The sequence below is a fragment of the Lepidothrix coronata genome, unplaced genomic scaffold, assembly GCF_001604755.1.
Source record: "Lepidothrix coronata isolate B3197 unplaced genomic scaffold, Lepidothrix_coronata-1.0 Scaffold8, whole genome shotgun sequence".
NCBI classification, from domain to species: domain Eukaryota; kingdom Metazoa; phylum Chordata; class Aves; order Passeriformes; family Pipridae; genus Lepidothrix; species Lepidothrix coronata.
In genome coordinates, this window is record NW_016690188.1 from 9882194 (window position 1) to 9909087 (window position 26894).

Here is a 26894-nt window from a genome sequence, read left to right on the forward strand (position 1 = left end):
AGCTCAAGAAAAAGGTTAGTACAGCTACTACTCTGAATAAACTTCAAGGTTCTAGCAACCAGGTATTTGATAAGTGATGAAAAGAGGCAGTGAATTGAGAAGGAAAATGGATTAGAGTATCTACACATATTCATGTATTTTATGGAAAATAAGTGTTGCAGGTAGTTGTAGAAAAGTGTATTTATAAGGTTTCTGAAATGCCAAAATCAAATGTGGACACCAATGATTCATTATGCTACTAAGTATCTCTGGATTTCTGATCTCTCCTTCTGACCCAGGTGTCTGTTGTCTTTGGTATATTGCTTGGTACATATGGGAAAATGCAGCAATCTTCCAGCTGGAGTGCAAAAATTTGCTCCAGTTTCCTTGTTTTTTATAAATTTAGTTGCATCTATATGCTATGGTCTGACACAAACGCCTATTAAATAAAATAAATGCAGGAAAGTGCTTAAAATAGAGTAAGAGAACAGTTATGCAATGCCTTTCTGCAGTCATCTTTGTAACTTGGTGGGCACCGCACGGGAAAATTCATAAATCCTCCTACATCCCTGCTGGTTTCAGTTCAGGGAAAGCTGTAGCTGGGCTGACTGCCATCAGGGAAAGCTGCATTGCATAGCAGGAAATGCAGAAGCTTCTTCTTGGAAAACACGTGTCCAGAAATGGGTGGGGAACAACAACTGCATTCGTATTTTATACAAAGACTTTACTTGAGTGTTCTGTACATACACAAGAATAGGAAATGGCTTCAAAAATATCTACACGTTTTGTGGGAGAAAACTCATATCTGGACATTTCCTTGGAGCTGAAAAGGATACTTGCTGACAAAGAATTTCTCCCTCATATCATTAGCTCAGCCAAATAATTGCCTGAAATTTTCATTATTAAAATAATGTAAATGAATAATACCATTAAATGGTATGAATGGTATAAATTACAGGATCACTTTAAATATCCTATATTATGCAGGTTTCAATATAGCCTAAGTTAGTATATAATTACTACATTTGAAAGCAGCAGCCGTGGCATTTTATAATTTGAGTTTTCCCCTAGGAAGGAAGAATGCTCTGTAATTAATTTGACAAAACAACCCAAGTGAATCGCCGAGCAATATTTTTGTTACCCAAGTTCTTTAAAACCAAACAGTCCTAAGAAATGGGATCCAGGAATGCAAAGGATCACATAGTGTCATTTTTATCTACTGACATATCAACACATCAAAACAAGGGGATGCTATGAAAATTTCAATGATTTTTCAACTAAAATCTTAATGCTTTCTAAATAAACAGAAACATTTTAGTTCCTGACACCCTCCTGCTCTACCGCTGTGTGTTTAGTATCAGGTTTCTGTATTATTCTATGGATATGGGCCTGGCCTAATAACATGAATATTTATATTAAAGGATTGAATTTGGTCCAAGTTTTTTCAAGCCCAGTCACATATTCCCTGACCACAGACACGCTTCTCTGGGAAATTATAGCTACGCAATGCAGTGCCTGCCAATTAGTTGCCTCAGGTTTGCAGGAAGCAGTGATGATAACCCTGCTGTAACTGCGTGCCGGCGTGTAACTTAAGCCCGTTTGTATTAGGTTTGCTATGTTTAGACGATGCTCACAGATGATGGACGAACGATCTGTTTGTGTAAGAATGGCAGTGATTGCTGGCAACGCTGTACAGTCCTCAGGAAGGACCGGCGGCTCCCGAGGCGCAGGTACCCGGCACGCTGGGGAGGCATCCCCGGGATGCTCCCTGCGGACAAAGGGAGAGCCCGCGGCGGGCGCGGCTCATCCCCTCCCTCCTCGCTGCTGCCGCCGCTTTCTGCCTGGGGCCTGCTGCGGGCCGTCAGGAACAGAGAGCAGACCCTCGCAGGGCGGCTCCGTGAAGGCTCTGCAGGCTCCGGAGTGCGGGCAGATGCAGAAGACGAGGAGGGCTGGGAAGCAAGTCCACGGGCGCCGTTCCGGAGGCTGAGCGGCTCCTGCAAATGGAGCCCAGGGGGAGGCGGGGGGATCCAGATGGTATTGCTGGAGAAACGCTGAATCACGGCGGCTCAGGCGGCCCAAGGCCGGGCGGGCGGTGCGGGCGGGCCCCGCCGCCCATAGGCCGCGCCGCTGGGCCGAGGGGCGGCCGGGCCGGCGCCTCCTCCCGCCGGGCCATCCCCGCGCCGGCAGCGGCGGCGGGCGGGGCGCGGGCGGGCCCGGCGGGGCTGCAGCCGCCCCTCTCCGCCCAAAGCACCGCCGGGGTGTGGGACACACCCCGCCCAGCCTCGCCGCGCTCGTCACGCCGCTGGGGCGGCCTCCCCGCCCTCGCCCCGCCGGCCGCGCCGCTGCCCCCGCCCCTGTCCCGGAGGGGCGGCACATAATCCCCGACCGGCCCCGCTCGCAGCCGTGCCGGGTTCTGCTTCCCCGCGGTGTCCCGCATCGTTCTTGCAGGACCAGGATGCGGGCCCTGGTGGTTGCCGCTCTCCTTTTGCAGAGCATCGCCGGCTCGGGCGCGTTCGCCGCACGGAGGAGGAATGTGGACCCCGAAACCAACATGAACATCGTGAGTGGCGCGGCGTGGGGAAAAGTGCTCGAGCCTTGTGAGCGGGCGCGGCCGCGGGCGGTACCGGGGCTGTGCCGGGGCGAGGAGCGGCGCAGAGGGCGCTGGGCGACCTCGGCAGCCGCGGAGAGAGCCCCGGAGGCTCCGGCCACCTGTGCGCGGCCAGCCCAGGGCTGCAGCTGCTCACACCCGCTGCTTACACCTCCTCTTTCTCTTTTCCTCTCCTCCTTCGAGGTCCTTCTTTGTCCCCTATTGCCTGTGGCGAATCTTTCTCTCACATATTGTCTGACGTAGATCTATGGTTTTTTTGCCAGAGTCCGGACATTCTTTCTTAACTGCTAGAAAAGCGGATGTTCATGGAGCACACTAGTGCTCTCAGCGCCGCGGTCGCGTGTTCTTATCCAGAACTGCTTTTCTCCCCATTTACTCTCTTAACTTCATTCTCCTCCTGCTGCAGTAGCCAACTCGTGAACGTATTTGCTGTTGGTAGCTGTTGGTAACTGGTATTAGTTGCTCTTTCCTGTGCCCCATCTAAACTGCGATTTTTTTCACATGTGCGAGGAGATACTTTAAGCTAGAAATGCTCGAAGTCTTTGAGAATAGAAGTGCTTGGATAATGCAAATACAAGGACTAAAAATAATCATTTAGTCTAAGGCTAATAGCATTTGAATAGAAGCTAGCCTTGAAATCATTTTGGAATGTTAGTGTCACTGTGGATAATAAAAGATATATTTAAAAGAAATAGCATGCATAATTAAATTCTCCTCCCCTTCCTTGCCCAGCAGTCTAAGAGTAGAACTCTGATCATGTCCTGCATTTCTTACATTTTCTCAAGACAGGCTGATGTCATGAAACCAGTTGAATAGCAAGCTCACTGCCCTAATGGAGTTGCATCAAAATAAAATAACAGAAAGCCCAAGATATAAGAGATAGAAGATAAAACTAATAATGAAATTATAGGGTTAAATGAGTGTAGAGATTTTTATTGTTATTTTCTTTTTTGGTTTGTCAACAAAGTCACTTAAAGCTCTGCAACAGACATAAGGCTTGAGGAGAAAGGAGAGAAATGGCACATCCTTTTCCTTCCATATGCCGCAGTGGTGCCAGCCAGTTTTTTCTGCCCTCACTTATTTAATACCAGAAGATACTTGTTTTCTTGAGAGCAAACAATTTAAATTTTTGTCTGCCAAATCTGCATCTCGGTGTTTTGTCCTGTTACCATAATCTCCTTGTCAAAACTTCCATCTTCTTTCTTGCCGTGAGCACCATGTGGCTAGGGACAGGCTAGGGAGTCCTCTCAGATTCCTGGGATAAGGTCTGTGCGCTGGCTAGTTTCTGACTCTGTACTGGAGTAAGTCTCATTAAGAAAACCTGCCTGCATTGAATGGGCAGGTGGTATTGCATATTCCTACCACATCCTTTAATTTTGCATTGCTGTCTTTAGAAGAAACCCAAAGTACTTTGCATATGTTCCTGGACTGAGGAGCCTGACAGTCTGGCTCCAAGATGATTTCTTTTCTTTCCTCAGAGCGAAATTATCACCTTCAGGGGATACCCTAGTGAGGAGTACGAAGTGACAACAGAAGATGGGTATATCCTTTCCATTAATAGAATTCCTTATGGAAGAAAAGGCCATGAGGGAGGCAAAGGTAAGATTTCTGTCCATTTGGAAAAATGGGAAGTAGTGAAAAAGCTCAATTGATTTATAAAACTTTTGCTCCTGTAATAATCCAGAAAAAAGATTAAAGACTACATGACCTATGCAATTAGAAGGTTTTATTGGTGAATGTTGTGGCCAAAATAGATTAGGCACTTGTAGAGTGGCTTGAATAAAGGAAGGGAAAAGGATTTAAAAAGCTATGTTTTCCTGGCATTATCTTTTTGTGTCATTAATACAAAGCTGTTCATGGTTGGTTGATTTTTTAATTTTTTTTTTTTGGCAAGTAAAAAATAAGGGTTTAGATTTGTTGGGGTTTTAAAGTGATAAAGTCTCCTGAAAAGATGTTGGTTGTAACATTGTTGGGTTATTTCAACCCCCATTTTTAAAAATGGTTCCTCTTAACAAGTAGTTTGTTTAAAATGCATGATTGTTTTCAGAAGTAGGGCCAGATCGTGTACCTCTTTTGGTGCAGTATAACTGAACTGCAAGAGTTCTCACTAGAATGTTCACAAAATAATTACTGCTTGATTTTTGCATAAAATAAGAATTTATTTCTTAAATTTAACCTCTCTGAAGCTCCCTTTTCAGTAAGGTACAAGCCAGACCAATACTGCATACTACTGGGATGTCATATTTCACACAGCTGCTTAAATAGGTTAAAAAAGAAAAGGATAAAATTGCTTCAGAATATCTTGAGTACAAAACATTTAAAAATATATTGCAAATTAAGATGTGTAACAGGTAGTTGATGTCAGTAACCCCCAGCCAGGTTGTTTTATGGATGTGATTTGATGAGGCCTTGGGAGAGCGTTGGCACATGCTACCAGAGTGCTGTTACAAGCTGTAAGGATTACTGTGAAAGCTGATGTACAACCATGGAAGAGATGCAGGAGGTGTACAGGTGAGGAGGCAGGGGAGAGAAAGGATAGGAGGAATGTAAGCTCAAACTTATAAGGGAGCAATATGGGCAAAGGTTTTAGTGAGGACTGGATGATGAAATGCTTTAAAAATGAGACAAATGGATGTGGAAGAGGAGAGACATGTACCCTTTGACTTGCTATGCTCATACACTGCATGTGGTGTTAACAGACTATGTGAACAAGTAGTGGCTGAGTTTGGTATCAGTCTTGACACCATCCCTTATAAACATTCGTACAGAGATTTGTACAACAGCAGCCCATTTGAATAGAAACTGTACATATTCTAAGCACTGCCTTAGAATGCTTTGGACTGAAAGAAGTTAGGATTAGGGATAAAATCATGGAGCTCAAAAAAGAAATCAGTGATTGTCCTATAGCCTTGATGTGAACAAGACTCGTGGAAAAACCCTTTCCCCTGCCAAAGGCCAATCAACAGTCTTCCTGACCTTACCTGTTGGTTTGGTGTGGGTTAGGATGTTTGCATTGTCCATTTTCTCTCACAAAGGGTGTGTAAAGATCAGTGCATGGATGAGGCCCATCAAACTTGGCAGGTGTCTTTGTACTTAAATTCAGAGAAACCCACAGGAAAAAGACAGGCTGCCTTTGTACCTGTTGATTTTGTTGAATCCTTCATTGATGACATAAGCAAACAGAAGTTTCCTGACCTCTGGGAATTCTCCACATTCCCCTTGCCGCACCCTCGACCCCAAGTTCACGTTTTGCAGAGCGCTTTAATTTTAAAAACAAGGATTACTGAGCACATTTGTGGAAGTATGAGCTCCTGCGAGAATGAAGATTTCAAAGTTCATGTTGATCTTCAGTTTTTATAGACTTGGTATCTTTTCTCAGAAAGATACCAATGATGTGTTACTGCTGACTTAGCGTATATATGCCGTATTTTTCTTTTGCAATACCTGCATAATGTGAATAGGATCCCTTGGAATTATGTATCACATGATGTTTTGGAACGAAACCCACAGTTCTTTAGGAAAAAAAAAAAAGAGAAATGTCCAGAGAACCTAAAAGCAAAACAGGGATGATTTTTGGTTTTAATATTAAAGAAAAACCTAAACCAACTGCACAGCATGGGTAAGAAGGGCATGGAAATAAGTCTGTCTTCAACTTCATGGGTTTATAGTGAAGAGAACAAAATGTTCTATGCAGAAAGGGTAGTTTAAGGCCCTGCCTTTTTTATTCCCCCTCTGGGGTTTTTGGGATCACAGGTGATAGAAAATAATTATTATCATCCAAGTCACTTTGCCATATGATTGTGCAATTCACGTGGAGATCTGCTGACTACTTAGTAAAGTGAAAAAGGAACTGGCAGGAATTGGAGGTTAACAGGAGAACAGAATTAAAGCGTTGAAGCAGTTAAACAGTCTTCCCCTTCCGATGTTATGAAACATGGAATAGCAGCTTGAGGAGAGCCTATTCTTCAAAAAATCAGAAGCTGGTTTATATAAGTTTAGTAAAAGGGAAAAAGGTATCAAAGCTAAAAGGGAAACAAATTCAGTGTTAGGCTTGAAAATCCTATTAATATCAATTAATATTACTGCAGCAGAGTAAACAGTTGTGTTGAACGGTACTGTCTCTAGAGCCAGTTTGGCATAGCTGGAGATTTGCTCCACTTGTTTCACAATATGCATCGTGGGCTTTTCTAACAAAATGAGAAAAACAGGCATTCAAAAGTTTCCCCATGACAAGTATAAAGATTGCCAGAAAAGGGGAATATTACTAATTTGCCTTTTGGAACTTGCAGCAAATATTTATGGACGTGACCTGGAATGGAGGGTATAGGTGACCGAAACAGTTTTGATTTGGCTGTTTCTGCTGAAAGATCCAAGTCTGAATTATCAATGGAGGAAGCATTGTGTGATTCTGTACTGTAGAAGAGCGATGTGTCATTGGAGGTTGTAAATTCCTGTGTAATCTCTGGCATTGAGATAAAGTTATCATGTTATCTGATTTCAGTTATTAAAGCAGAAGTAAAACCCAAAACACCTGTATCACTATGAGAAACAGAGACAGGTCTTTGTATTTTCTGAAGGTCATGTTTCTCCTAAAGGATTAGATGTTAATTTATTTTCCTTGTGTAGAAGCAGGAACCTTGAGTTTTTAGATCTGTATTCCACATGAAGGTGTCATTTACCTTTTCAGGGTGGGGAAGTCAGAAGAGGGTCTTCCTACCTTCTACATGCGTCTTAGCTGTGTTTATTAAAACTAAAGTCAAGAGGAGGAAGTCCTTTGAAATGCAGATTATTTTTTTGGCTATTGTACTGGTCTTGAGGTTCTGCCAGAGCTTTGGTAATGGAAGGGAGTTGTTGTATAGAGATAATATCAGTACGAGTTGCAGAGATTTCCAGAGCTCAGCGCACTTGTTTGGCATTGTCTTAACTGGAAAACAAAGATCTCAGTAGCACATATGTGGCAATGCCTTCCCCACGTGTAGGAGCAGGAGAAGGGTCCAAAGTAGTTTAACAGCCTCTGTGTTTGGGCCATTTGGCTTTGTCCTTGTGAGCTTGAAACAGTTGTAAGGGCTACCTGTATTTTTTTTTGTAGCTCCTGCTTTTCTCCTTTTTGCTTCTTGCATATTTGTTATCTGTTTTGAGCTTCAAGTTAGGAAACTAACAAGCTGCTAGTTCAAAATCCTTAGTGATAAAAAGTAGCTTTTGTGAACAAGCGTGTGATTTCATAGCATTATGACATAGCAATTATACAAATTGCTAGTCTTAGTAGATGAAATAAAGTGAATTAAATACTCAAACTGCAAGTCTAAAACAGACTTGCAATGGCTCACTTGAATTACTCTTAGGTATTCAATTCCAAATGAACAGGAAGCTATGATAAATGCTTTATTTTTCAGGTCCAAGGCCTGCTGTGTTTCTGCAGCATGGTTTGCTTGCAGATGCCAGCAACTGGATCACAAATTTGGATTACAACAGCCTTGGCTTTATGCTGGCAGACGCTGGCTATGATGTATGGCTGGGAAACAGCAGAGGGAACACCTGGTCCAGGAAGCATACACACTTCACAGTGAAACAAGAAGAATTCTGGGTTTTCAGGTATCCTTGTCTTGCTATCTTCAATCACACTGTGAAGGTACAAAATATTTTTTTCTTGTTACGTGTGCTGTCACATATGTAGGGGCAGCAAAGGGGAGTTTTGTGGTCAGCTCAGTGTGCTGAGATTCAGAAGTGGTCAGTAGAACATTAATTGCTTTCACCAGTGCTTGGTGTGAAGACTCTAAAACCAGTGTTCTGATTCAGCCAAAAGAAGTGTTTCTTTATGTCCAGACAACAGTGCAGGGAAGCTCTGTGCAGCTGTTTCTCACTGATAACTTTACCTACAGAACTGACTTTGTCTTTGCTTTGTAGCTTTGATGAAATGGCTAAGTATGACATTCCAGCCTCAGTGGACTTCATTTTGGCAAAAACTGGCCAGGAACAAGTATTTTACATTGGCCATTCACAAGGCACCACAATGGGTATGTGAAGAGATGCATTTGTTAGACTATACTGTGTTTGAAATGGGATTAAGTTCCACATATGTGGTTTAATGATGAAAAAGTAGGGCTTTTGAAATCTACTGCTTCTGGGTTTTAGCTGCTTCCTGGAATATTCATCAGCATTAAAATGAAAATACTTAACCTTTTGTGTTTACTTTAAAGTGGAAGGGTGTTGAAATGATAAAATCAAGTCATGGGTATCCAGCAGAATGGCTTCTATTAAAACAAATTGATGAGGTGTGCATAACAAAATTAGACTCGTGAGACACATAGAATTAAGATTCTTGTTTCCAGAATATTTTGCTGTATGTAAGGCATGTGCTTTAGACCTTCTAATAGAAAGAGTTAGACATGTTGGATGAGTAAGCATTAATTTGCTTTTTGGAAGCATTTAATTTGTGTTTTGTAGTAACTAGATTAATTTACATTATCTAAATTGATCCTAGATACTACAATCAAACTATTAATCTAAAAATACTTTGGCGCACTTGTGCACAGATTTTTGTAGAATTCCTACCGGTAAAAAAAATCTCATCTAACTTGTGACAGTGAGGTTTGTTAATTGTTCTTACATTGTTTACAGCTTTCGCTGCTTTTTCAACTTTGCCACAGCTGGCTAAGAAAATCAAAATGTTTTTTGCCTTGGCACCAGTAGCTACAGTCAAGTTTGCCACTAGCCCTCTGGTAAAACTGGGAGAGTTTCCTGACCTGCTACTCAAGGTTTGTATTTGAGTGTAAATGTTTTAAGCCGAATGAGCTATGCCCCTTTCTAGTTGAAAATAGCATAGCAAAGAATGAGTATAGAGAGTAATATATAGAGAGTAATGTATGACAAGAATTCTGAGTCAGTTTTACCATAATGATGCTTTTGAAGTCAGCAATGGCTTCTCTGACTTTATTACTGTCTAGTGAAACAATTTGCATTGGTTTAAAGTAGTATTTTACAATTACAACTTAATAGATAGAATAAAAATATGTTTTTCCATTAACATTTTTCTAGAATTTAAGCTACTGAAGTCACGATTGATTAAATAGTTGCTCTGTTTTGGAAGAGTCATATGATATGTTTATACAGAATACTTCCGAATTGTCATGCACTTTAACAGATTTGTTTCACAATTAGCCATCTCGTATTGGAAGATGATCCTTCAGAGGGTGATTAAGAGCAGCAGCTTTATTTAGATGCTGTGAATCATCCTCTGGAGGATTTTACCTTTTACCCATTAACATCAAGGGGAATGTAGGCAGGCTGCAGTAAGTGCCTGAAGTCAGACATTGTGAACACCCTGCTGTGTGTCATTTTTAACCATCACTTTCTTGCCACCACCCATGGAGATTCCCACACAAAGCTGTTTGTTCTGTGATATAAACCCTCCTTTGATGTACCTTGTACTGATTTAATGTGTTGTCTACATTATTAGTTCCCTGCTCCAAAGGCAGTTAACATAAAAGGGACACTAACAATTGTGATCTCCTGTTCCTTGCATAATGAACTTTGCCAAAGGAGACTAATGGCTGATCAGTGCCCTGTGCAGATGTTCATGTTGTGCTGAGGAACTTGATTCTCATGATGACTTGCAAAAAATGGATTGCTTGGAGTTCCTCAAAGTGACAAACCCATGGGTCAGTCATAGCTTTATAGAGCTGTCACTTTCAAGGAAGTTCTTAGTGAGCTATTTTAAAATCCTTGAACGTTTTAAAAATATCCATCAAGAGGAAGGGGTCACCACAGCTTGTGCAACTTGTTTTTTTCTCATGGGTTGAAGAGAGGAAGTTGCAAGTACAAAGCCATTTAACATTAGCAGACACAGCTTAATATACTTTAGCCCTTAACAATTCTGATGACAAGAAGCTGTACAGTGTTCCTGTAAAATACTGAATTTAAATTTTATTTGATTTTGAGGGTAGGTTTGGAATTCTTGCAAGATTTTACCAGTTCCCATTTACTTTTCATGGGGTTAATGGACTGCACACTTTGTAGCAGAAGCATTAACTGTGACATTCCCATGGGACTGTAAACGAGGCTGATAAGGAGATAAATAATTTTCGTAGGACACATCTGTCACCAGTGCAAATGGAAATAATTACATCAAGAATGTTGTAGTGTAAAAACTGAAAACATGTAATTCTATGCAATTACCTGTTTGTCCTGTCTGTTTGTTATTTTGTAGGACATGTTTGGAAAGAAGCAATTCCTCCCGCAGAATTCTGTGCTGAAGTGGCTTGCTACCCATGTTTGCACCCACAGAATTCTTGATGATCTTTGTGGCAACTTATTCTTTCTTCTGTGTGGTTTTAATGAGAGAAACTTGAATATGGTGTGTTCTAGTGACCTTTTTTTAATAGCTAAGTTATGGTGAACTCTGACACAGTATTGACTGTGTGTCGCTGTACTGATGGACCTTTAGTGTAATTAGAAAACCACTAATGCTGCCTTCATCATACTGAGTTTGGATTAATGTCTTTCCTTTGTATAGGTTAGTTCCCCAATTGGGATGGATAGAATTAACCTTTTAAAATGTTACTGGAAAACTAAAATACATTATTTCAGATCTTTTGGGGAAGAGAATCAGAGAAATTAATTAATATGATGGGGCAAGTATTTGCTTCCTTTTGCAAGGAACTGAGGAATAAAGATATAATTTTCAACTTTTTAAGAGTACTGTTGAAGTTTTCTGGTCTCTTGGTGAATGTATGCAATTAATTTTTCTGAGACCAGTTTCTGACTCTGCTGATGGCTTCATCTGCATCTCTAGTTTCAAAGGATTTGTTCACAGAACTTGTTTTGTTATCTAAAAGCTGGTTAACAGCAAGTGGTGTGAGACTGCATTTTTTTCATAGTGCTTCTTAAAGTGTTTCCAGCTCCCTGAAATCAATAAAAACTGATATCAGTTTAACCACAGGTAGATGAAAGCTGAGAATTTTTTTTACTGGAGTGAGATAATTATCTTTTTTTAATCACTCTGTATGCAAAAGCGTACATTTTTTATAACCTATATCAAAGTAAAAAGTACAGTTTTTCAGTGTTTCCTTGCCCAACACGTATGGTTTTCATAGTTTTAATGGTTGATAATATTTTTTTTCTGTTAGGATTTAAGTTTCCCTGTGCTACTCTGTACTTCTAAATAAAAAGTGTATGAAGCTCTGAACCACTTTGGACTGACAGCTGCTAGTTTAAATGTAGAGTAGCAACATTTCTGGAGGTCCATCTAAATATTAGTTATGTGCACCCAATTCTTACAATACCAGCACTCTCTTTTCTAAATATATAAAAACTTAAGGGATATCATTATTAGGTTTAAAATTCAGCTTTAGTGTTCTGCAGTTAATTGTAGTTAATCCCCCAAATGTCTGAACCTTTTATCTCGTTTATATTTGTGGTTCCACTTAACTTTTGTTTATAACGGTGTTAAGAGGAATGGAATAGTTTCTGTTAGTTGTTCAGGAAGCAACAATGAGTAGAACTGATGCACTGTGAGGAATAAAACATGTTAATTATCTTGTTGCAGAGCCGAGTGGATGTGTATTCGACACATTGCCCTGCAGGAACGTCTGTCCAAAACATGATCCACTGGAGCCAGGTAGAGTTTGCAGAATCTGAAATGTCTGTGATTCTAGCTTGTTTTTAGAGTATTGATGCCTCTGATATTTAAACAGAATAAAATGCCAAAAATATATGTGCAGCATAGCCCAAGTGAAATTTGGAACTGTCAATTGTCAGAACAGCAGGTGTTGTCTTTTTTCATGGTAAGGACTTGCAGTGGTTCACCTCTCTTCCCTATTTCTTTGAAAATACGCTAACTGTAAGTACTTCAGGCCAACAAAAAACACAACAGAATAACTTAACTCACAGAGATGCTGTAACAAGTATTTGTTGCCCTTTCAGCAAACCCTGTTTTGATTACAAGTTATATTTTTAGCTAGTGGAAAACAGGAGGTTTTCTATTCTATTCTGTTTGGCTTCATTTTATATTTTATTAGTATATTTTGAATTTCAACTCAATGCACAGTTTAATGCCTGTGATACTGTTGTGCCTGAAGCTTGCTCAGCAGTTTGGCAAATGAAACATTTGCCACAGAAGCAGCGTTCAGTGCTATCTGTGATCTTGTAGCTGGACTTGGTCACCTAATCAGAAGCAATGTGTTCTGCTCTACAAGGCTGTTCAACTCTTGGCTCAGAAAGAAATCTGTGAAGATTTGGTTTTTTTCCAGATCCCTGTTATATAGACATCTGTTTCTCAAAAATAGATGGTAAATCATGCAGAGCAGACTTTCTAAGAAATCTCCATGCTCTGTTAATACATATTTAGACAGCAAGGTAAATGTATGAGAAGTAAGTGTGGAGTTGCCACATCCTGGCTTTGGATACACTAAACTGTTTTCCTTAATCTTTTCTACTATTGCTATGAGAGCATTTGGAATCTTAAGGAACAAAGTCTAATGGTATTGAATGTTAGTGTTTCCCACTTCTGTGACATTGGGCAAAGCAGTGACACTTTAATACTTGGTATTCCACTGTTGTTTGTATTGGTTGCCATTGCCAGTTGTCCAGACAACCTGCACTTTGTAATTCTTGTGGTAGTGTTGCAGTTCTTTGTATGTGTATTTGTTTATTTCTAGGCTGTGAAAACTGGGGAACTCAAAGCTTATGACTGGGGAAGCAAGGCTGCAAATATGGCTCACTACAACCAGGTAGACATCTTTTACAGATTAATTCTTGAGTGTCATAAGAAAATAGTCCTCAGGCGCTTCTCTCAGTACTGTGTTTATGCTGCATGCTAAAGAGCCATTAGTGTTATCCAGTAACCAAGTTGGAGATCTGCTTTTTCAAAGAAAACCAAAAAAAGCTCTGAGGTAGCCCTAGTTCAGTATGGAGCTCATCCTTGGATATGAAGTTATGGAGGCACGCTGCTTCTTGAGGGGGAGTCCTGCCAGCCTAGATCGTGAGATCCCCTGCACTTCTCATCATTAGGCAGAAAGTGTCAGTTCATGTGTGTTGCTTGCCTTTAGCCTGTTTAACCTTTGTGCATTTTTATTTTTAAATTGCTGCACACAATACCTTGAACAGGATGCCTTCTCTGAGACTTCTGCTACCCTGCTGTCTTGTAAACTCCTCAAACCATGTCTTTACTGCTAGGCATGCTGTAATATTGCAGGACTCTTGCAGTTACATTTTTGATTGAGTCAGGACTCCACCTCCATCTCTAGCTGCCCGAAAGAAAAAAAGAATCTGACACATTCTTGCAGTTACACTGCAAAGTAGAATCATACTGAAGATTTTTTCTTTCTAATGCTTTTGTTTTCACTTTCCCCCTTCTCAGTCTACTCCCCCTTTCTACAAAATAAAAGAGATGACTGTACCGACTGCGGTGTGGACTGGTGGACAGGACTGGCTGGCAGACCCAAAGGATGTTGCTATGCTGCTCACTCAGATCACAAATTTGGCTTACCACAAAAACATTCCAGAATGGGAACATTTGGATTTCATCTGGGGCCTTGATGCACCTTACCGCATGTATAATGAAATAATTAACATGATTAGGAAGTATCTCTAAACTGACATGCTATTTCAGAGTATTACTTCACTAAGAATTTGTCTTTTTTTTTTTGGAAAATACACTCTTCTGGCAATAATGTTGCATTGTTTAGTATGATGCATTTTTAAAATGCCAGCAACGAAAAGTGAATTAGATTCATATTTGGTTGGGTTTTTTTCAGTATTATTTCTCTCTCCTCATCATATTCTGCTGATTTTGCACACAGTGGCATGGTACTCAAAACACAGCAGTAGGACTTAGCACAAAAGGAGTATGTCACGTGCACATAAATTTAGTGACGTGTCTGAAAGACAAGTTAGTCCATTCCGCACGTCAGCTGCTTGAAAATTAAAACAATAAGTATTTCACTGTGCATAAAACACTGCCATTTCTCAGTACCTTTCACAAGTACTCTGTGTACTGCAGTGACCCATTTGGTGCTGGCACTTTACAAAGCACTTAGTGACTTTTGGCTGTGTTATTATTTTAGCCATCACATAAAAGCTAGCTACATCAGATTACTTTCTTTTTCAATACTGCCCAGAAGAACTGTCATGAAGCCAGAGATGACCACTGTCTGTTAAAATGTCCTATTTTGGGACTGATTCATTGCTGCATTTTCTTGATTTAATGGTGTCCCTGAAGCCTTTCATGTTTCACGTACCAGCTATGGATACAGGTTATTATTTGCCCTCACAGATTCCTGGAACAAGAGTAGTGGTTCAAAGAAAACCACTTTCAGTTAACTTTGTCAATAGGTTATGGCTTTCAAGGGAATGACGTAACATATACTTGCATTTTGCACTGACCACTAACTAGAAAACAAGCTCTCCCAGTAAACTACTGGTGGGAGAAGAGCCAAAGCATTAATTCTACAGCTTGAGTGGACTTTCCCCTTTAATCATGTGCTGCTTTGAAGATCAATTTACTTCTTAACTGTTTATATGGTGCTCCCCACCAGTGTGTTCAGGAACTGTACAACAGCCTGGAGAAGTCTGACTATTAACAGCAGTTCCATTTGTCTCAGTTTCCACTTCAAACTGGGGCTAAGCCCCCATTTAATGGGGAAGAGGATTCACATCTGCCTCAGAGTTCTTACTTTGGAGCTCTTTCTATTGACTATGCAGAGGACTTTTGCTCCTCTGAAATACCTAAAAGTTCCATTGCAAATGAACAATCTCCAGAGCTAGTTGCCTCAGTGCAGGTGATAGTTTCTGTGCCATGGTTGGATTCAACCCAGATTTCTGTCAGTAATCCCAACAGGATAAAGAGCCTTTCTACATGGTATAGGAAATTGTGCATTTTAAACTGAGCCACGCTTTTTTACTAAAAAAAAAAAAAAAGTTGAAAAAATATTCATAAGCCATAAATTAGGGCTTATTTGTTTGGATTTATTTTATTACTAATTCAGACTCAGGGAATTGTCAGGTGTTGTTTAAGGAAAAAGTGGTTCATTGGTTCAGGATATTTTGGTTGCAATTCCTAGCAGGACCTCTAAGTTTGCTTTATATTTTTATCAGCCAGATTTGCTTCACCTTGCTGTGCTGAAAGGAAGCTTCTGTAGGAATCCAAGGTGGCTAACTTAGCTGTTGTGAGAGTATGTGATATGGCAAGAGCCATGTGCATCATGTTTATTAACCTTGAGATATTTCAATAAACATGAGACTTGCTTGGCATTTGCAGTGGTGTGGCGTGTTTCACTTCCTGTTTCATGAGTGTATGTGAATCTTTGAGACAGAATCCAGAAAGCCAAATCTGTTTTTCACAGCTTTTCGTCCGTAAAACAAGCACAATAAAAAAGTAAAATAGCCAAGTAAGCTTCATTTTACTTTTTCCTTGAAAGAATTTTTTCCCAAGCCGAACCTAAAAGGCCATTCGTGTTGTTTTGCAAGACTGTAAGTAAGGTACTACTTGTAAATAATTGCTCACAAGACAGAGTAATTTTCTAAGCCTTCAGGTGAGGCTTCTTTCAAACCACTGACAGGGTGGAAAGCTTCTTGTATCATATTCTTAAACCTTGGGTAATTGGATTGCTTAACAGGCTGTCTGGTAATCTCATAAATAGCATATAACCACACAGTAAGTCGGGGAACTAATCTTTGCCATGGCACACCTGAACCAGCTTTTGACCACAGTTTGACCACCTTCACCTACAATAATAAATATGCTGAGTCTATACTGTTCTGTATGTTCTGAATACTACAGCTGTGCAGTCAAGACAGTGGAGTGTATTAAATCCTACATGTTGCCACCTTTGTCAGCTGATGTGCCTGGAAATAAAAGCCGTTGTGGAGCTTCTCTCCCTCACTGGAGCAGGGATGGTTATGAAAATTGTGAGCTGCTGTGCTCTCCCTGGCTGGCTAAAGTGACAAGCACTGTGTGACACAAGGTTGCAGAGGTGTCAGTGGAAAGAAATGTGCAAAATAAAACACCTTGAACACAGAGGAGAAGAGCAAGAAGCTTGATCTAATAAGAATCAGCAGCGGTGGATGGTACATTTTTCTAAGCAGATCTTACATACTTAGTGCCTGTTTTATAAACATCTGTGTGTTACAAGTGTGTGTGTATATATATGATGTTGAAGGTTGGCTGGACATCAGCTTTGGATAATATAAAAGTGCACCAGCTTAACAGAGGGCACTGGACACCTTCATCTGACTTGGTCTCAGCATTTAGTGACATGATCAAACTTTACTAGAAAGCCAGAAGAAAGTAGTCCCTGTTCAGCTGATGCGCACACCTGTGTGCATCTGAAGACAATACACAATCCAGGGCTTTGACTTAGAGATGACAACAATTGGACCTGTGAGGGCTAACACAGATGTAAAGACACATGTTTTTGTCCTCATGTTTGTGCTTGGAATTTGAAAAGAATTTTTTTGTAGTCATCTGCAAGTACATTCACACTGTTCATTTCATGCAGAAGGCCTAAGATGGTGGAGTGTGTGTATGTTAATGGAGTGTACTGAGTGATGCACTAGCCCCAGGCTGAGCATTTTTAGGCTAATTAGTGATTCCATGGCTAGTGATAACGCCAACAAAAGTTTATATGCATCAACTCGAGCAACGTAGAAGTGCCTCAGCATAGGAAGAGGTGGTAAAACAGAGTTAAGCTTAGTTGGGGAGGTAGAGATTAAGAATTTGATAAAGACAATGGGTTAGTTCTGTTGAGAAAAGTATTTTGTGTTTAGGCTAAAGTTTTTAATCAAAACTGAAGGGGAATATGTGTTCTTCATCCTCAAATTCTTGGCATCCCCACGGGCTCAGGTTTCAAGCTGCTTGCCTGGCATGTGAGGAGTCTCATGTCCCTTCTTTGTATCCAGATCCTGCACTTGAATATACAGAACAACTAAATGGAAGGGGGCTATAGGTTAGAATCATAGAATCATTTAGGTTGGAAAAGACCTCTAAGACCGCTGAGTCCAACCCATGAAAAAGCTCAAAACTGGTAAATACGCCAAGCTCCTCTTTCCCTGCAAACCCATACGCCTATAAGGCCGTGCCTACCGCGTTTTGTCCTGCTGCAGAGCAGCGTACAGTTTGTTACCGCCGGACGTTTGGCCGAAGGACGCGTCCTGCTGTACCCGCTGTGCCCGCTGTACCCGCTGTGCCCGCTGTGCCCGGTGTTCCCGCTGTGCCCGCAGTGCCCGCTATACCCGCTGTGCCGGCTGTGCCCGCTGTGCCCGCTGTACCCGCTGTACCCGCTGTACCCGCTGTGCCCGCTGTGCCCACTGTGCTCGCTGTGCCGGCTGTGCCCGCTGTGCCGGCTGTGCCCGCTGTACACGCTGTGCCCGGTGTTCCCGGTGTGCCCGTTGTGCCCGCTGTGCCCGCTGTGCCCTCTGTGCCCTCTGTGCCCGCTGTGCCGGCTGTGCCCGCTGTGCCCGCTGTGTCCGGTGTTCCCGGTGTGCCCGCTGTGCCCGCTGTACTCGCTGTACCCGCTGTACCCGCTGTACTCGCTGTGCCGGCTGTACCCGCTGTGCCGGCTGTGCCCGCTGTGCTCGCTGTGCCCGCTGTGCCCTCTGTGCCCGCTGTGCCGGCTGTGCCCGCTGTGCCCGGTGTTCCCGGTGTGCCCGCTGTTCCCGCTGTGCCGAGGGGGAGCGGCGGGGGCGCTGGTGCAGCGGGCGCCGCTGGGGGGCGCTGTTGCGGCGGAGCGGCCGCGCGGGGGGGCCGCGGGACCCGCCCCCGGAGCCGCCGCCGCTTCGGGATCGGAGCGTCCCGAGCCCCGGCCCCGGGATCAGGTGAGTCGCGGTGTGAGCACCGCGGGCTGACCGTGCGTGCCCAGCATGGTAACGATTCCCTCTAAAACGAGAGCAGGGATTGCCGCTGCCTTCCTCTGCTCTGGTGGCTGTCCTGCTTCCCTGGTACTGGTCCTGAGCAAGGTACCATCCCTCTTCCCCAGCACCCTTTTCCCGCTAGAAGGCTCAGCATGCACTGCGATGTTGCCTTACTTCTGGTACAACAACAGTACTACCATACAGAGGGGGAGGAGAGGAGGAAAGAAAAAGAATTTTTCCCTCTGCTGCTGTATTAATTTCAGTATGTTGATTCTAGTTTTCTAGTTTTCTGCTAACTTCTCCTCATTTTCCTACCCACGGTAGTATTTGACTTTACCTTGTAGCTTGTACCTAACAGTGCAGCCTGGGGTAGGTGCTTGCGTCTTGCGCTCATGTGGAATCTATTTAAGACCCTTTGTGGGGCCTCATTCCAAACTATGTGCCCTTCAACCTAAACTCTGTAGCAGGAGTCTCGAGCTTTTGAGAGAGCCATTTAGATTCTTGTAACACATGGGAAAGTTTGGCAGCATTGTAAGTTGAGTGAAAAAAGCTGGGGTTGTGTTGCTGAATTAGGTACGGAAAGGATCTGCGTGTACTCGGTCTTTTCTTCGCGTTGTACCTTACGCTGACCAAGAAACTGAAGTGAGCGAAACGGAGATGTGTCATAAGTGCATTTTGGTGGCCGAGCCAAACGGCTTGGACACGGTTTGTGGAGGATGAGGGTTTGCCCTCTCATGCGTGAGGATTCATCCTCCCGAACGCAGCCGCTCGGTGAGCGGGGCCGGGATCCCAGCGGGGGGAGCCGTGCGGCGGAGCCCATTCCCGTGGCGGAGCCCATTCCCGCGGGGCCCATCCCCGCGGAGCCCATTCCCGTGGCGGAGCCCATTCCCGTGGCGGAGCCCATTGCCGCGGGGCCAGGCTCGGTGCGGACCCGGCTCTGGGCGGCGCCAGCCTCCCAGGTAAGTGCTGCTCTCTTGCGCCTTGCTTGGGATTTGTGTTGCGGGATATACTAGTAACAGGACTGCAGAACTCCGTTATTCTTCCTTAAGGGACCTCAGAATATTTTTCTATGACCTAAACTGCAGGCAAAATGCCTATTCTTTAAAATTTAGTTTGTAGGCAGCAGTGGTTCTAAAACCTGACATGGCTGTAGGGATTAGTCAGGGGAGTGTCTCTAAGATAGTTGAGCAACTACTGTCAATCTCCCTTTAGGCAGACATGGAATACTGTATAGAATAAATTTAGTCCTTTCATAATTCTAATGAAATAGAGAATCATGTGTCCCACCTGGGAAACTTAATTTCTGATTGTAGCTATATAAATCAACAGAAATCACATGAATATTCTCAGACCCAGATGACGATTATATTACAAATGCATTTTTCATGTCCTTATTGTAAAATACAGTCAGAAGATTGATATTAAGCTCTTGGATATAGATCCTCATCTGTTAGATTGGTGTCTCTTAATGGGTTTTAATTTCACTACAGTTAACAGTCTGAATTAATTGAATTCAACAAAACAGTTTCACAATAGCAAAGAATCTGAATTTATTTCCAAAATGTATGTGGGACAGGTAGACCTGTCTCCAACAAAGAAATTCTGATTGCCTGAATAATAGCACAGCTAATGTTACTATTTCAGCAAACCCCTCGAAGCCTAAGGAAAGAGCAAAATCTTCCTTAAGAGCAGAATCTACTGAAGAGAAAATGGTTGAGACTGAGAGCAAACGTGTTACAAGTTCATGCATATTCAGAAAAGCTCACTGCTAATTAATCATTTTTAATTATCGAGAAGCAAGGAAAATCTGTCTCCCATTTCCCCCATCAGATTTTTTTTTTGATTAGCAAAGAGCTAAAATCATCTGAACAAGCTAATAAAGTCATCCAGGAAGCTGAGCTCATTTCCAACAGTAGAATAAATTCTGTACCTACAAAAGAAGTGAGTTCATAGGAAGCTGATGGCAAGCTTTGTTTCCCTAAGTGTTCAAAGCTTTGTTTTTCTTTTTCTAAAAGCACAAAAGAAGTGATGTCTTAGTGATTAAATCAAACCCTCCATCATTTACCCCTAAAATATTTTTAGCAAATTAGAAAAGTTAGGAGTCAAGCCTGCTAGTTTCTGTCTGCAGTGTGCTTGCCTGTGGTCACAGGGAGATCCTTTAAAGGATATAGGTCTAACTGGTGCACCTTTTAATTGCTTACATTAGTTTGATACTCGGGTAATGGATGATTTCCATATCATCTTGCTCAAAGACCTGTGGAGATGTGGAGTGAATCTTGTAATAATGCAATAATACTTGTCACTAGGTATCTATCTGGAAGCATAATGAGGTGTTACCTTGTTCTCCAAAGCAGGGAGATACTTTGTTCTTCAAAAGTTGTTAGCTCAATTTTGCATCTACTCTAAAATTTTTCCATGTCAAGTACAAGTGCATGAAGGAGAACGGGCCTCAAAAGTAGGTGGAGATAAGTCACAGCCACCACATTCAGACTGGGAGCATAGTGTAGGTCTCCTTAAGGTTTTGACTAAGCCTCTTGTATAACGACTTGCACACATCCATTACTGACCACATGACCCACAGGTCAGACCAGGTGCTTAGGTACCCATACATCTTTGGTAGCAGTCACATATAAAAAAAAAAAGCTGATTTGTATTTCCTTACCTATAAAGGCAAAAAGATAATGAAGGATGATGACGCAGTTTAAAAATTAGTAACAAACAGCATTTTTCAAGTGTCTGCACTAAGTGGAGTATTTTCCATCCCTTTTTCTTTGAATTCCACTGTTAAGAGTTCTCCACTTCTGCTTGTGTTTCCTACTTTGTGAGTCTCTTGTAGAGCTCTGTGATTACTTTGGCCAGCTAATTCTGCTCTGAGATTGTAATGCATTATATCATCTCTGTATACAGGAAAGGAACTTCCTCTTTAAAGCGGCACGTTACTATGTAAGGAGGATTTCTGATGGGGCGGAGCTATTTCTTGAGCAGATAAAGGCTGCGGGATTAACAGCCCTCTCAGACTGCGATCAGCATGAACTGCAGCCTGCCAGACGGAGCGCTGCTCCGCTACACGATGGAGGGGCGGCGGCACAGGCTGTGCCTACAGTCTCTTTGGGACTTTGTCGCAGCAAAGGAGCCATTGATCAAGTCACCATTTTTTCCAGTGCTGTTTTCTTTTACAGCATACATGGCTTTCTGTCTTCCGTATATTGCACTGGACTTCTTAAGCATTAGACTACCAAACTTGAGAAAATACAAAATCCAGCCACAGAACTATCCAACGCTTGGAATGATGGTGCCTTGCATTATTCAAAGTGTGTATCACCATGTTATGTTGATCTTCCCAGTGACATTTCTCCACTGGTATTGGAGACCAATGAATCTACCAGTGATAGCTCCAGCGCTGCCTGAGGTCCTGCTGCAAGTAACAGTTTGCCTGCTGCTATTTGATTTTGAATATTTCCTGTGGCATTTGCTTCATCACAGGGTGCCTTGGCTCTACAAGACCTTCCACAAGGTGCATCACAAGCATGTGTCGACGTTTGCCCTTACTACACAGTATTCCAGTGTATGGGAGTTATTATCACTGGGATTTTTTGCTGCTATTAACCCACTGCTCCTTGGATGCCATCCTTTGACAGAAATGATTTTTTTCCTTGTAAACATTTTTTTGTCAGTAGAGGACCATTCAGGATACGACCTTCCGTGGTCAACTCACCGACTTGTACCTTTTGGTTTGTATGGAGGAGCACCACATCATGATCTCCACCATCTGAAATTCAAATCAAACTATGCTCCTTATTTCACACACTGGGACAAACTCTTCGGGACATTCACCAAGTCACATTCTAATTAAGAATGGACAAACTCATATTTTTTATAGACTGAACTGGGACATTATTTTTTTAAAGACATACAGAAGATTGTATATTTGAATCTGCCTGTTAAAGCAATAGCTATTTATAACAAAGCCTCTTAATATATGTGTATTTGTATGTGTACTTTGAACTGCCTGTGTTAAATGACTGCAAATGGGGAGGTGAATATCTGTTGCTTAAATTTGAGTCAAAGGTTTAAGGGAAGCATTAAGAGACATTCTCTCTTTTTTCCTTCTTTCCGGCTTTCATAAAGCATGTATCATATTAGTGTATGATGTTTTATACATACGCCAGAACAATTATCTTACTGTTGTAGGATGATTTATGATGTAAACAGAAAAGGTACACATCATGGATTTTTGTAGAGTTTAATCTGCCAGAGCATTTTATTGCGCAATGATATTGTAAAATATTGCTGCCAAACCAGGGTAGTTGGCTAACTGTGCAATAATTTTCATATTTATATTTTCAACCTTGATGTACTGTCTGTTTTTAATAGAAAATAAATATGGTCATTCTTTTAAAATCATATTATGTTTCATTTTATTCATTCCTCTATTCATATTAGGAGCATGTATGATTCCTTTTGTGTAGGTGTAATTTATTTGAATTCTAGACTTATAGAATTGTTTAGGTTGGAAAAGACCTCTAAGATCTAGTCCAACCATTACCTAACTCTGCCAAGTCCCCCACTAAACCATGTCCCTGAGTGCCACATTTACACACCCTTGAAATATCTCTGTTCTAATGCTTGACAACCCTTTTGGTGAAGAAGTTTTTCTTAATATCCAATCTAAACCTGCCCCGCCACAACTTGAAGCCATTTCCTCTTGTCCTTTCCCTTGTTACCTGGGAAAAGAGACTGACATCCACTTCAATTTCAGAGCTGCAGACTCTTATTATTAAAGTATTGTAGTATTATTTCAAAAGTAAACCATTTACTTTTTCTCCAGAGTCATATGTTATTTTAAAATAGTTTTTGATTTTGTAGAAACGTGATATTGAAGAATGCAGTTTAAAAAGCATTTTATGGTGAAATTTTATGGTGAAATTTTATGGTGAAATTTTATGGTGAAATTTTATTATTACATTTTCGAGAAGCTTGTGTAATTTTCACTAAATTTGTGGTGTGAAAACAAAACATTAAGCAGCCTCTAAATACAAGGGAGCATTGGTCCTTCACAATCACATCAATTAATTGTTACTTGCATGGAAAAACCTACCAAGGAATATAAACAGGGTTTCTACAAAGTAGATGATTCCTTCAACCAGATTTCAGAGGAATAGAATCAAACCTTTCAGGATCCTAAGCCATAGAACAAAGTGACTACATGTTGCTAGAAGAGCAGTTATGTGTAGAAGATCAAAATGCAGTCTCACAGAAGTCACACTGGAAAAATTAAGAGTGAAGAGATAAGCAAGTCTTCAATGTCTCATTCAGCAGAGATAAACATGGACTTCTAATGTTTCCTACATAACATTTTAATGCTTATAGTCATCTATCCTGTATTACTAATAAACTTCTCAGAGTAATGATGCAAACAGAGAAAGTGCAAATAATGTAGAAAGTGTGTAAAGAACACTTACACATCATCGTCCAAAAATGTCTTTGTCCTTATGTCTAGAGGATTGTGTGACCTTACAGAGGCTGTTTGTCCAGGAGAAGAGAGAACCCTTAGTATTTCCAATGATGTGATCTTATAAAAGGAGCGTCATTTTTGGACACTGTGTCTTTTTGATAACAGGAAACAATTTTCATAAGCATCTTCATAAACAGTACAAAATGCTGCAATCTTAGTACTTAACTACTCCCTCTGCTCTCTGGATATCACAGAAGAGCAACCTTTCTTTTCCCTGGTAAGAACATGACACATACTGAGAGCAAAAACTGAGCCTTAGAAGAGTACAAAACTGGAATCTTTGCCATTTATCTATTCAGCTGTAAGAAGGAATTCCCAGTCTTTCTGATGATTGTAACCTGAAGTATTTTGGTGTTTTCTACGAAGAGAGGGAAATATTCTTTCTTTTCGGCCAAAAACACAAAGCAAAATATATTTTCTGATTTCTTTGAGCTGTTCAGCCATTTTGAGGTATCCCAAAATTATCCTTTCAGTTCTAGAAATCCCATTTAATTCAGCTTGGCAAATACTGAGCATTTGATGGGGATAATCTGCGGTTTCAATGAGTTATACCTTATACCATATATTGTAACTGTACACTTTAACAGTCTGTTTCATGTACTATTGGCTCTCTAAGTAAGCAAGGTTAAGACTAACTGGTACTTTGCTACATTACTATAGGAAGCCTATGAGCAAAACCCACAAGAAAGGTTGTAACTGAATCCATGGGGATTATTCTACTTTTTGTATGAACCTTAAGAGTCGATATAATAAGTAGTTTACTCCTGGAGAGAGTTCTAGTCAGCTGCAGGCAAAACTGTGCTTACTCTTGTCAAGTCAAGTGAAATGATAGTCTTGTTTGGCATTGACTGCGCAGCGTAACAGCACTGAGGACGATCAAACTGACAAGGGAAGGAGGCCATGTACTACATGATGATCCTGCCTGCTCTTCTCTCCCTCACATCCTCAACAGTTGTGTGACTTCAGACACACACCAAGAATGCATTTCCTCAGATATGGAATTTCCCCCAGATGATATCTGTACCTAACCTCTAGCCAAAGGCTCATTATTGCAGCAATTTGGAATACTAAAAAAAAAAAAAAAAAAAAAAAAGTTGTCAAATGAAAATTTGACTAATATATGTCTGAAATGGCTTTTTTGAATCCCATGCTAAAAACATTTTCTGTACTTCATCATAATGACATAATCCTAGCACACCTTGTCCCTATTTCTCCAACACCTTGTCCCTATTTCTCCAATGCTTTTGAAGGTAACTTAAGTTCTAAACTCTAAGGGATTGAATCCCTTTGCATATTGTGTATACTTTGAAGTGCTTTCTGTAACAGTGAACTATAATCTAAGTTTAGCTGGGTGTATGAGAAAAACTCATGACCCAAAGAAGACCCAAATAAACATGTAACTTCAGGTCTTTGCAATTCAATGAAAAGCAAAATGTAGACAAAAATATATACTGAAGATAAATCAAATAAGGGTTGTTTTTTTTCCTGTTTTCATTGAAAATTCAGCATATATTGTGCCACCGAGTGGGAGAGAACAGCAAGTTCTGTGTATTGATAGTGCTGAGATTTGAAAATAGGATTTTACAGATGTTACTTCCTATATTTGCATTTCCCCATGGTCTTTACCGCAAGTCTTTACCAGACAAATGGAAAGGCATGACACTCGCTTGTAAGGGTTTATGTAAGAAAACCAAAACCAACTTTCTCTCTTCTGTTCCAAAATTCTCCTAGTTTCCTTCCTCATTACGATGTGACATGATGTGCCACAGAGACTTCCTATCTAATCTGCCAAAAGCTAACTAGTGGTCATTGTGAGTAAATAGAGGGTGTTTGCAGAGACCCTTGAAGCTATAAAATGAGATTTTTTTTTGATGCTGCCATTGTCGACTTTATATCTTAAAATGTAATAAAGCTAAAGGAATAAGATTTTATGCATTTCTCTTTGTAAGTGTGTCTTAGTTCTTAGGCACATGGTTAAATATTGAACACTTTGTTTGAACTTATGAATTGCAGGAATTCCCAAACTCTCACTGACAATTAGTACTATAATTCTTCTGAAATTTAGGCTGAGTCTTTCAAATGATACCCACTTCGGCAATTTTGTATCCACCACTGCAAAGGGACAGGTTTTTACTTAGTGGGTGTGTTCTCAACACCTCTGGAAAGTGGGCTCCACAGGTGCTTTGGAGTGAGTGTATGATGTTTATAGCCATGCTGAGTCAATATTCAGCTCTGGAAAAGGCTTGGTTCTCTCTCATGTTGAGCAAGTGCAAGTACTTTACAGGGGAAAACAAACACAGTCTACAGTCTGCAAGTATGATTTCTTATGACTTTTAATGATTTGAAAAATAACCTATATCATTAATGGATTTAGTGACTTGGTTAATTTAGTGTGTTATCTGCATTAAATGAAAAAATAGCATCTCTTTGGGCTATGCTATATCTAAATTAGTTTTGAAGTAATTTGTAATGACTGAACACTTAATTGTCATCTGTTGCCCCTTCATATCATTGAAGGAATGAATAACTCTGATGTGGCTTTATCTGAGTGGACTGAGCAGTCACTTTAGCAGTTTTATGTAATCTTGCTTTCATGCACAAGTATTAAGCTTCTGCATTACCTGCCTACAGCCATGCAGCCATGCCTACAGCCTACTTTTTGAACCAGTAATGGTTCTGTAGCTGAAAAAATCAGCCACCTTGGACAGTCTCAAAATATGAACTCCCCACTGGATTTACTCACAGATTTCCTTGGAGGAGAAACTAATCAGTGCAAACTGACTATCACATTTACATGTAAACTGCGTCAAAGACCCTGGCATTGTGTGCTCAAATATTTACACTGGGCCTGCATTGCTCAGTACAATCCGACCTGAAGGGTCTTAGTAGCACAGTCTGGAGTTGTGTGTACAGCATGGTTTTCTTGTAAAAGCAGCTGCCAAACAA

General features: G+C 41.2%; 2 protein-coding genes across 6 annotated transcripts; both read left to right on the forward strand.

Moving 5' to 3' along the window:
* The first annotated feature begins 2337 nt into the window (after positions 1-2337).
* On the forward strand, positions 2338-15556 carry LIPA (lipase A, lysosomal acid type). The gene is made up of 9 exons (XM_017804079.1): positions 2338-2539; positions 4066-4186; positions 7981-8179; positions 8492-8601; positions 9206-9342; positions 10794-10940; positions 12132-12203; positions 13243-13314; positions 13944-15556. Exons 1-9 carry the CDS (start codon positions 2435-2437, stop codon positions 14175-14177), a joined length of 1197 nt encoding a protein of 398 aa, XP_017659568.1. The 5' UTR covers positions 2338-2434; the 3' UTR covers positions 14178-15556.
* A 2776-nt stretch (positions 15557-18332) lies between these two features.
* Positions 18333-22823, forward strand: CH25H (cholesterol 25-hydroxylase). Of its 5 annotated transcripts, none has more exons than XM_017839180.1 (2): positions 18333-18397; positions 21341-22823. In XM_017839180.1, exon 2 carries the CDS (start codon positions 21462-21464, stop codon positions 22284-22286), a length of 825 nt encoding a protein of 274 aa, XP_017694669.1. In that variant the 5' UTR covers positions 18333-18397; positions 21341-21461; the 3' UTR covers positions 22287-22823. The 5 variants fall into 5 exon arrangements, with proteins under 5 accessions (XP_017694669.1, XP_017694653.1, XP_017694674.1 ...); XM_017839164.1 differs by lacking the exon at positions 18333-18397 and adding an exon at positions 18405-18538 and having other exon boundaries at positions 20078-22823; XM_017839185.1 differs by lacking the exon at positions 18333-18397 and adding an exon at positions 18405-18538.
* The last annotated feature ends 4071 nt before the right edge of the window (positions 22824-26894 follow it).